At 38.3% G+C, this 12,195-nt stretch overlaps 1 protein-coding gene across 1 annotated transcript in view; it reads left to right on the forward strand.

The window, feature by feature from the left end:
- The window catches only part of LOC114029823 (transmembrane protease serine 12-like), a 41,104-nt gene that overhangs the window by 19,724 nt on the left and 9,185 nt on the right, over window positions 1–12,195 (forward strand). The window contains exons 3-4 of the mRNA XM_027844480.1: window positions 737–1,008; window positions 6,404–6,546. Of these exons, the coding sequence (XP_027700281.1) occupies window positions 737–1,008; window positions 6,404–6,546 (415 nt within the window). The remainder of the gene's footprint in view (window positions 1–736; window positions 1,009–6,403; window positions 6,547–12,195) is intronic.

The following is a 12,195-nucleotide window of genomic DNA, read 5'->3' on the forward strand; positions in this document are numbered from 1 at the left end:
TGGATTATTTGAATAGTCTCTATTTTCTCTTCTTTCCAAACCATTCTTCATGCTTCATCTTCTTAATCTGATTCTATCACTGTTCTCCTTGTAGAAATCCTTTAGCAGGGCAAAGACCTCCACAGATTGACTCCAACTTAACTTTCTAGCATTGCTTTACACTTATTCCTTTTCACCCCTCTATGTTCTAGCCAAATTAGACTCACTGTTTATACACTTTATCTTAACCTGCCCTCTCTCTGTACATGCATTCATTCAATTCATTCTCCCATGTCTGGAATGGACTCCCCTACATCTTCACCCATCAAAACCTTTCCCTTCCTTTCAGGCACAGTTCAGGTGCCACCATCTGATCCTTCCCATATGCTCCCAGCACATCTCCTGTGAACTTCTCGTGTTTTGACTTTTGTTTGTATCTTATCCCCTGTGAGATAATACATTACTTAAGTCAGAGACTATTTCATGTTTTGTTTTTTGTATCCCAACTGTCTCATATATCACCAGGCACATCATAAATGTTTAGTAAGTTTTATGGAATTGAAATGAATTTTGATATAGCTTGTTTTTTGTTTTTTCATTTGCATCTTTGTCTTGTTTTTTTTTTAAAGGAGTAGTTTTTAAAATTAAAAAGTTGTCTTGTATAATCTAATATTAGAAACCAAAAAATTAATGGAAGCTGAAAAATATAATTACTCAAATAAGCAGTGTTGTAATAAAGGCGTTTGCTTTATTCCAGAGAGCCACAATTTTGGAGAGCTGTGGTTGGAGTTCATAATCTTTTACAGAGACATCGGAAAACTAAGAAAATAAAAATTAAAGCAATCATTATCCATCCACAGTTCATCCCGGATACATATGCAAATGATATTGCACTTTTTCATTTAAAAAGTACTCTGAGTTATAATGACTATGTTCAGCCTATCTGCCTACCATTTTTTAAAGAGTTATTTAACTTGAATGCCAGCACAAGGTGCTTTGTAAGTGGCTGGGGCAGAACAGCAGAAGAAGGTAAATATTGACTCAATTTTATTGATATGTAGTACATCTTAATTCCAAATTACTGATTTAGTTCTAAAAATTTGTCACCAACATTCTGGTTGATTCTCTTTCTAATATGCCAAGTTGCCACAGGAGGAGGATGAGCCCTTAGACCTTCCCTGGCTGGGGCTCAGCTGACCTCAACATTTTGTCCTTGTCCTGGGGCCTTCAAGGCCCTAATCTCCCCCCTGGTCTTTGGGTCCCTTGAAACCCTGACCCCCTAGCCGGTCTGTGGGTCCCACAGGCTGGCAGGCCTGGCAGCAACTGTGGAAGTGGGTCTTGATGGTGCCTGTTTCATAAAAGACAATCTGGACCCTGTGTCTCTGGCAGCCTGTCAAAATGAAGGCTCCATCATGGCAATGATCCTGTCATCTTCAGGTATCCCCAGCCCTTGCAACTTTTACAGCCCAAGATTTCTGAGATTCAGAGGAACACATAGAGATGTGGACATCAACCTCTTCACCTTAGAAGACTCCTTCCCCAGTTTTCTCCCCACAGGACAAGACTGAACAATGGATCTAGAAGAAGCTGCTAGGACTTGATATGCTTCATATCCCTCCACTCTCTGGCAGACAACTCTTCCTTAGAAATTCTGAGATTGCTTCACCACCACCAGTTTTAGTGTCCAGGCCCTATAAAAGATCCCCTTGCCCACTTTGGGGTGGTGGTGATGGGGGAAGGTGAAGAAGGCCAAGGCCTCATGATTACTACTGGATATAGAAGAAGCTTTCTTAATTCAATCTGGTTGAGATATATCCCTGCTTTTCCTTGAGAGAGACCAAGGGAGGACACTCATAAAGGCCAGGCATTGAGGTCCCTGCCTTGATAATGAAAAGATGTTAAAAAAAAAAAAGACTGTATTACAAACTATTAATGAAAATGTAAAAAAGGAATATAGACAATTGGGAGAAAAAAAATAATGGTGCCCCAACTGGTTTTGCAAATATAACCCCAACCCCATCACCATATCTCCAACCACAATAAAAAATAATAAAATCTAGTCCAAAGGAACTATAATGTTTTCAGGCAAAAAGAAAAAAAAAAGAAAAATGCTACTGTAAATCCTTAATTTGGAATTTCTTTGTTTTTGTTTGTTTCTCCTGAGGGGCTCAAAAAATTCCTTTTCCTGAGAAGAAATAGTGATATAATCTTTGACAAATAGTGTATATGCTCATGATATCTGGAGTGCTGTGGTGCTTAATGCTCTGCATCATTCTTTTACCATTCAGACCCACAGAAATGTTGGAGTAAGCAGATTAGGTCCTAGAAGCCTGCATCTATTTTTAGTTTACTGTGTTTTGTATCCATTTGAACATATGAAAAAGTTGGGCACTTAAAAATATAATTATAATGGACCCTGAGATGTCTTGCAATGCTCCTCTCTTACCCTGATTGCACATATCCTATTCAAATCTTAAGGACTGCCTTACTGGGGTTTCTGACACAGGACAGGAATTGCATCTCTGAACCCCTATTCCTGGACAGCAGCCAGCTCTCCTGTTTTTCTCTCCTATGACCTAATGAATTTCTACCACCTAAAAGACCTTCCTTCCTCTTCTCCAAATCAGCATCCCTTCTTCTTCTGGTCATTCAGTGCTTGTATAGTCAATTTAATCTGCACTGTTAAAATGTTGCTTTATAAGCATCTTTCAGTCTTTTCATATATGAATCTTTTACCATTAACTAGACTGTAAATTAGAAACGGAGCAGAATACATAACTTTTGTACTTCTTACATAGTATCCAGTGAATTTTTCTGCACCTAATGGATACTAGACAAATGGTATTGACTGACAAACTGGCTAATAGTGGATGCCATAGAAAAAGAAAACACTGTCTCTGTCATTGAGGAGTTTGTAATCTCATTGGGAATGTATGAAGGCAGGGCCTGTGTCATTCCTTTTGTATCATACTTAGCACATGGTATGGTGCTGCATATATAGTATGTCCATGCTAAATATATTGATTAATTATATCCATACATGAAAGATTTGCAGGCACTTCCCTAGCAACAAAGCCAAATTAACCAGAATTCAGTTAATAGAAATTCTCAATTAATTTAGCTTCCCTGGCTCCAAGTCTCTGCTCAAGTCTCACCTTCTGCAAGAAGCTTTTCCCAATCCTCCTTATTCTTAGTGCTTCTCCTCTGTGACTACCCCAGTCATCCTGTCTATATCTTGTTTGTAAATAGCTGTTTGTATGTTATCACTTTGATAAGACCGTGAGCAGCTTGAGAGCAGGGGCTGTCTTTGGCCTTTTTTTTTTTTGTATGCCTAGTGCTTAAGCACATAATAGGCACTCAATAAATGTTAGTTGTCTCGATATATGTATGTACATTCACATTACATATATGTAATCTTATATAAACATACAAACACACATAAAATATGTTGGAAGGGACCTCAAAAGTCATCTTGTCCAACCCAATTTGAAGCATGAATTCCCTCTACAAAAGATCCAGTTCCAGAGATAGGATGGTATTCAGATGGGAGCTGGCCACAGAGTGACACATACTGGCCAGCTGAAGGACAAGTCATTTAACCCAAGAGCCCTAGGCTAGAAGTGTCACATGTGCAACCTCAGAACTCCGTAGTGCTGCCAGAATCAGAGAAATATTGAACAAAATAAATATAAATATCATAGAACATAGATAATGTTAATATGTGGTTTTCTAAACCAATATGCAGTCACAGGGATCTTCACATATGGTTTAGTGGCCCTGGTTCTATATGAGTTTGACACCATTTCCCTAAGCCCCTCTCTAAGACTATGAGTTTCAGAGCAGGTATTGATCTGCATTGGTAGAAGTCCCTAATTAGAAGCTTAATGCATTAATAACATCACAGTTCTCACAAAAAAAAAATCGTTAGGAAATTTTTCCTTATATTAAACTGAAATCTGCGTTCAGTTTTTATGAGAAAGAGGCAAATAACAACAGAATACTAATACCCATTTTGATTTTTTTAAAAGAAGCAGTTCACTGGATCTGTCTATGTAGACATGGCTTTCCAGTCACATACACTGGGGTAAATGTTTCTAAGGTGTAGTGGGCTGACTTTGCAGCCCCAGAATTTGGAAAAAAGATTTGTTGGTAGATGACAAAGTGAAGCAGACGTTAGAGCCAGGGCATGGCAGTAGGCAGCTGCTGAGAGAGAAGGTGTGAGAACCCTTCTGGAGGTATGGACTGATTCAGTCCTGAGATCAAGCCACAGTGAGAGCAGCAGGGCCAGGGATTTGTAGCTCCAGGGTGGTGAGACCCAACCAGCCAATCAACCAGAGGACAGACTGATCTGGTGATTTCTTTCACGCAGGAAAACTCATTCCTTTTTCACTCAGTGTGTATTTTGGGCTTGTTTCCTTGTTCTTATTGCTTTTAATTTAGATTTATCAATTGTAAAACCTATTTTTCCAGCAAAAATGCTAAGTTGTGGGTATATTTTATTTAAGGCTTATACATAAAGGATAGGAAAGAGAGCCCTATTAACTCTAGGGAGTCAAAAAGTTTGGTTCAAACTGAACCTGGATGCTTGGAAGCTAATTTAGGATAATTAGACAAAGTGAAGTAGTGATATTGACCTGTTCAAAAGCCTGGTATATAAATTTGGGATTCCTATGCCTCTAGATTGAGAGCTGATAAGGACAGGAAGGTACAAGGGAGCAAACCTAGAGAACAAAATGGGCATTTTCACTTTCCTTTTCTTGGCTCAGGGCCATCTGCCTCTGGGGACTTTGGAAGGCAAGTCAGACCCTTACAGGAAGTAAGTTGCTGGGGAAATTCTCTTCACCTACTTCCCCACTGAAGGGAGGGAGAATCATGGAAGCACGCTCAGTGGAGCTTCTGTCTTAGTTAATGATTGTCTGCCCAACCTACCCAGCTCCCCAGTGCCATCTGATGCCTATATCTATACATATTCAATCAATCAATCAAAAACTTTTATGACTCTTCTATGGGTGTAGTTTTTATTCTGGTTACAAAGGGCTTGTTTGCTGGGCCACAGGCTGCATAGGTAAGTAGAGGAAGCAGAACAATAAAGGTAGCCTACAGGTCAACAAAATCACAAAAACAGGTGATGACAAAAATGTCAGAGCAATGCTATTTTCCCTGATATGTGAAAAATCAGCTGTGGGTAATTGAGAATTAAGGGTGAGAAAGAATGCCCAGGCCTAAGAGACATAGAAAATGAGTGTTTAGTAAAGGTTGAATGTTAATTTTCTTTGTTTCCAATTTAATGGGAAGTTTAAAGATCAAGAGCTGAAGGAATTCAGAAGATGGCAGTCCCACTGACAATTGAGGGGAGAGCTGAGGGAAGATGGAAAAGCCTAGGTCATGATTTTCAAGTTTGGGATGTCAGCAGAAGGTCCAAATGGAGATGTTGAGTAGGGAACTATACTACTACTATTGTTCTGGTCTGATTACCCAAGGTTTGTACCATAGAGGAAGTAAGAAGTTAAGACATTCCCTGTATGATCTACCCAGCTTTTCCTATCATCTTCTATCATCTTTCTGTCATCTAATTTGAATAGAAACCCATTATTAGTTTCTTAAGAGATGACTTGGGATTGCTTCTTGAATCACTCTTATACTCTTAAGATATCAGTGCAGCTTTGTACCTATAATCCAGAAGAGTAGACTTAATTGTCAAGTTATCTGTCAGGCATAGATATTTAATCTGTGATTGCTTCCCCTATGGATTCTCTTGACAAAATCTTGGTCAGGCTGGAGCAATAGTGGGGGGAAGGAAGGAAATAATCATTTATTTAGTGCCTACTACATGCCAGGCTCTGTGCTAAGCACTTTCACTATGCACTTTCATATTATCTCATTTGATTCTCACAACTACCTTGTAAAGTAGGTGCTATTAGTCTCCCTTTTACAGTTGAGGAAACTAAGGCAAATAGCAGTGAAGTGACTTGCTCAGGATTACATAACTAGTAAGTGTCTGAGGTAAGATTTGAATTCAGGTCTTCCTGACTTCAGGCCCGTTGCTCTATTCATTGCACTGCATAACTGCCTCAAATTAGTATTAATCTGTCCTTCAGTGGTACCTGGAGTGTTATCCTCTTTCTTTCTATGCTCTCTCCTGCTCATCCACCTCCATTTTGGGTTCAAGAAGTACCAGAGATGGAAGGTTGGTGGATGGATTAAAATTCTTTTTTTTTGAGAAATTAATCAACTCACATGACTATGTCATTGTGAGATTTTACAGATTAATTCCATAATCTATAACACGTAAATGTAAATTAGGATTGAATTGAGCATTAGGTCTTCTCATCTTTGATAAAAATCTTCTAAATGCCAAAATATCTGTTCTCACTATTTGTTAAAATACTTGATTTCCAAAGTAGTTTATGGATTTTTATTGTAGGCAGTGCTTCAAATACTTTACAAGAAGCTGAAATACATTATATTCCCTGGGACACCTGTAACAGGGAGGAAAGTTATGGAGGACGAATTGTTGCGACTTCATTTTGTGCAGGTGAAGAAGATGGAATTGTTGATACTTGCCTGGTAAGGCTCAACAATTTTTCTTGAAAATGTTGTTTAATGCTGCACTTACTGTGTAACCCTGGTGTCAGAGACATGAAGGGCCCACTTTGGGGACTTCTCACTTCTCTGGCACATTGCCAACATCTGGGTAGAATCTGGGACTATCAGTGTCTGGTATTTTTCAAGGGTAGCTACTGGTTCCCTTTGTGAGCAATCAGACTTAATAGGTTTAAAATATAATAGTTTCATTTTAAAATTGAGGAATATATAGTTAAAAGATACCCTTGCAATTTGACTTTCAACCTTATGACTTAAAACTGTTGTCTCCAAAATTATCAGTGACCTCTTAATTACCAAATCTTATGGCCCTTTATTAATTCTCATCCTTGACCTCTACAGAATTTGATAGTGTTGACCACTAGATTCTTCCTCTCTGAGTTTTTGTGACCCTGCTCTCCTCCTACCTATATCTGACTTCTGCTTTTCAGTTTCCTTTGCTGGATCATTATTCATGACATACCTTGAACTGTTAAATGGATCTTCTTCTTCTTCTTCTTTTTCTGGTGAGGCAGCTGGGGTTAAGTGTCTTGCTCAGAGTCACACAGGTAGTGAGTGTTATCTGTCTGAGACTGAATTTGAACTCAGGTCCTCCTGACTCCACGAATCTATCTACTGTGCCATCTAGCTGCCCCTGTCCAATGGATCTCAAGGCTTAGCCTAGGCACCCTGCTCTTTATTATTCTCACATGGTGACCTCATCAGCTCCCATCAATTTAATTATCATCTCATCATTATGTACACAATTCCCAGATCCCTTAATCTCTCTCCTAAACTCCAAACCTGCATAAGCCAAATTTGTATATCCAGTCCAAGTCTCTCTGCTAATTAGGCTCAAGTAGTGCATTTCCAACTGCTGATTAGTTAGGCCAAGCTAGATATTTTGCAGACATCTCAAACTCAGCAGGCCCAAAACTGAACTCTCATCTTTGCTCCCAAACTCCCAAAGCAGTGATTCATGATTGCATAGAATTGTAAGTTGAATTATCTAGCCCAACTCTCTTGTTTTACAGATGAGGAAACTGAGACTCATATAGGTTAATTATATGGCATCTTGGCAGCGCCTGCATTTGAATCCAGATCTTCTGACTTCAGATCAAGTACTTTCTACCACTGTACCATTTTGCCTCTTCAAAATTCAATCTGCTGCCAAATCTTGCTGTTTCTATTTCTATAGCATCTTTCATTTCTCTCCACTCACATGGCTACCACATTCATGCCCTTATCACCTGGACTATTGCAATATCCTCTTAATCTATCTTGCTGCCTCAAGTCTCTTCCTTTTTCAGTCTATCTGCATTCAGCTGCCAAAAAGATTTTATTAAGGCCAGGTCTCATCATGTTACTTCTCTACTCACTAGGCTACAGTGACCTTCTATTAGCTTGAGGATGGAAAATATTTGGAAATGAAGATTGTTTTGGCCCAGGCTTGTTTCAGGCTAATAGTACCCTGATAGTTTAAGTCCTATGTTAGAATGAAATGAAACATTCATAAGTCATTCAATAGTTTAAAAAGGGTGATATACTTAGGCATAGCAGGGGAAGAATATTTAACAAGGATATGTGTCAAGGACAAGGGTTGGGATATTGCTTCTACCACAACTCACTGGTGTTAAAGTCTTCTATTAGACTTTCTCTTTTTTTAGATGGATGTATATTTATTAAAAATAATTCTGTAAAAATATAACAGAAAGTTTCATCTTTATCATATTTTGAGTACATTTGAATAGTATTTTTTTCCCCTTAGTTAAAATGTCCCTCCCTCTACTCCCTCCTCCTAGCTTTTCTTCAAGGCTTCATGCTAGTGTCAGGTAACTCAACTCACAAATACAAAGCAGAGGCAGACTCAGTATACACAAATCTGATAATGTCCATTTTGTTGAAGTTATTCACAAAGAGGAAACACTCTTTTTAATGACGAGGAAGCCTAGAAAGCTGAGAGTTGGAGTTGCCATCTCTATGTCAATAAGGAACAGACAAGGGCTGTTAGATGTTCTGATGCTTAATGGCAAAGTACAAATTTTTCTCTGGTTTCATGCTGAGATGTAGCTTTTCATACCTGAGTTTTTAGTGTCCAAAAGAAAACTCTCCATTTTAACAGTTTCTCTGTCTTATTTTGTGCTTGACCCAGGAGCATCAGTCCCAAGATCAGGAGATTCTCTTCTCTTCCTCCATCTCCAAGGGAGGGGACAGAGGAATTTCCTGTCCCCAGAACAGCATGCACAACCAAACACACCCACCCATTGGAGGATCTGGAGGATAAGTCCACCAGGGACCAATAGGCATGGCTGGGGGTAAAGTGTATGAAGAGTTCTTGATCCCTTCCCCCATCTACAGAAAGAGAGCTAGAATTTCCAAAGGAGAAGATGGGTTAAGGGAAATGTCCCCAGGGTTCACTTCTTGCTATTTTGGAAAGCCACTCTCTGCTTCTTATCCTTATACTGCTCTAAACTCAGAACCTTTGACCCCATCTCTGGGAACCCCAGTGGGCTGGGACTGCCAACGCAGCAAGAGCTAGGAATAGCCTGGATCTGTGAGCTGGTTTCTGTGAATCTTCCTGGATGTTTGTCTCAGTTAGTGGTTGTCCCAGAGAGCATCCAGCTGCCAAGTAACAGAGATGCCTCTCCTTTATTTTTTCAATCTTATTTAATATTTTGTTTTTTCCTAGTTACATATAAAAACAATTTTAACATTCTTTTCTTTTTTCAAATTTTTTGAGTTCCAAATTCTCTCTCTCCCTCCCCTCCCCCCATCATTGAGAAGGCAAGCAATTTGACATAGGTTATGCAGGTGTAGTCATGCAAAGGACATTTTCATGTAAGTCATTCTGTGAAAGAAATCACAGACAAAAAAACCCAAAGAAAAATAAAGAAAGTAAAGAAAGTATCATTCAGGCTCTACCAGTTCTTTCTCTGGAGATGGACAGCACCTTTCATCATAAGCCCTACAGAATTGTCTTGGATCATTGTTTTGCTGAGAATAGCTGTTATTCATAGTAGATCATCATACAATATTGCTGTTACTGTGTACAATGTTCTGGTTTTATTCATTTCACTTTGCATCAGTTCATGTAAAGTCTTTCCATGTTTTTCTTAGAGCATCCTGCTCATCATTTCTTCTTTTTTTCTTGATATTTAATTAATTCATTTTTAGTTTTCAACATTCACTTCAATAAGATTTTGAGTTTTAAATTTTCTCCCCCTCCCACTCCTCTCCCCCTGCCCAAGACGGCATGCAATGTGATATAGGCTCTACTTACATATTCATATTAAGCACATTTTCCCATTAGTCATGATGCAAAGAACAATTAGAACTAATGGGAAGAACCATGAGAATGAAATAATAAAACAGCACAGGAAAGGGGGTGCAAATAGTATGCTTCCATCTGCATTCAGACTCCATAGTTCTTTCTCTGGATGTGGATAGCAATTTCCATCATGAGTCTTTTGGAGTTGTCTTAGATTCTTGCATTCCTGTGAAGAGCCAAGTCTATTAAAGTTAGTCATCACACAATGTGACTGTTACTGTATACAATGTTCTGGTTCTGCTCATTTCACTCTGCATCAGTTCATGTAAGTCCAGGTTTTTTTTGAAGTCGGCCTGCTCATTATTTCTTATAGCATAATAGTATTCTGTTGCATTCATATACCACAACTTGTTCAGCCATTCCCCAATTGATGGGCATCCTCTCAATTTCCAATTCTTTGCCACCACAAAAAGAGCTACTGTAAATGTTTTTATACATATGAGTCCTTTTCCCATTTTTACGATCTCTTTGAGATACAGCCCTAGAAGTGGTATTGCTGGGTCAGAGGGTTTGCACAATTTTATAGCTGTTTGGGTGTAGTTCCAAATTGCTCTTCAAAATGGTTGGATCATTTCACAACTCTACCAATAATGCATTAGTGTTCCAATTTTCCCACATCTTCTCTAACATCTATCATTGTCCTCTTTTGTCATGTTCTGCTCATCATTTCTTAAAGCACAATAGTATTCCATCATAATCATATACCAATTCCCAGCCAATTCCCAGTTGATGGGTGTGCCCTCAATTTCCAATTCTTTGCCATCACTAAAAGAGCTGCTATAAATATTTTTGTATATGTAGGTCCTTTTTCCTTTTTTATGATCTCTTTGGGATACAAAACTAGTAGTGGCATTGCTTGGTTAAAGGGTATGTATAGTTTTATAGACCCTTTGAGCATAGATCCAAATTGTTGTCCAGAATGGTTAAATCAGTATACAACTTCACCAGTGGTACATTAGTGTTTTAATTTTCCAACATCCCTCTAACGTTTGTCATTTTCCTTTTCTGTCATGTTAGCCAATCTGACAGGTATGAAGTAATAGCTCAGAGTTGCATTTCTCTCATCAATTGTGATTTAGAGCATTTTTTCACATGACTATAGGTAGCTTTGATTACTTTCCTTTGACCACTTATTAATTGAGGAATGGCTTTTATTTCTATAAATTTGACTCAGTTTTTAATATGTTTGAGAAATGAAGTCTTTATCAGAGAAACTCACTGTAAAATTTTTTTTTCATAATAACGATTATCAACTATTTTCCCCCTGTTTATCCTACTCTCTCACTCTCCTTTAACCCTGTCCATTTTCAAAAGTATTTTGCTTCTGACTACCCCTTCCCCCAATTTGCCCTCCCTTCTATCACCCCACCCCCTTTCTCTTATCCCCTTCCCTTCCTCCTTTCCTGTATGGTATGATAGACTTCTGTACCTGACTGAGTGTGTATGTTATTCCCTCTTTGAGCCAATTCCAATGAGAGTAAGGTTCATATGCTCCCCTCCCTCACTTCCCCCATTTCCCCTTCCACTGTAAAATCTCTTTTAGGCCTCTTTTATGTCAGATAATTTATCCCATTCTACCTCTCCCTTTCCCCTTCTCCCAGTGCAATCTCCTTTCCTATCCCTTAATTTTATTATTTTAGATAATCATACCATCACATTCAACTCATGCCTCTACTTTCTTTTTTTTTTTAATACACATATATATTCCTTCTAACTGCTCTAATAATGAGAAAGTTTATAGGAGTTATAAATATCATTTTCCCATGTAGGAATATAAACAGTTTAACCTTATTGAATCCCTTATGATTTCTCTTTCATGTTTACCTTTTTATGCTTCTTTTGCATCTTGTATTTGAAAGTTAAATTTTCTGTTCAGCTCTGGTCTTTTCATTAGAAATGCTTGAAAGTCCTCTCTATTTCATTGTTTCATTATTTAATTCTATTTCATTCCTCTATTTCATTAAATGTCCATTTTTTCCTCCGAAGGATTATACTCGGGAGATTCTTGGTTGTAATCCTACATCTTTTGTTCTCTGGAATGTCATATTCCAAGCCCTCTGATCTTTTGATGTAGAAGCTGCTAAATCTTGTGTTATCTTGACTGTGGCTCTATAATATTTGAATTATTTCATTTTAGCTGCTTGCAGTTTTTTTTCCTTGATCTGGAATTTGGCTATAATACTGGGAGTTTTAATTTTGGCATCTCTTCCAGGAGGTGACTGGTGGATTCTTTCAATTTCTATTTTACATTCTGATTCTAGACTATCAGGGCAGTATTCCTTGATAATTTCTTAAAAGATGATGTC

Source organism: Vombatus ursinus, unplaced genomic scaffold, assembly GCF_900497805.2.
Source record: "Vombatus ursinus unplaced genomic scaffold, bare-nosed wombat genome assembly UNPS02014941.1, whole genome shotgun sequence".
Taxonomy (NCBI): Eukaryota; Metazoa; Chordata; class Mammalia; order Diprotodontia; family Vombatidae; genus Vombatus; species Vombatus ursinus.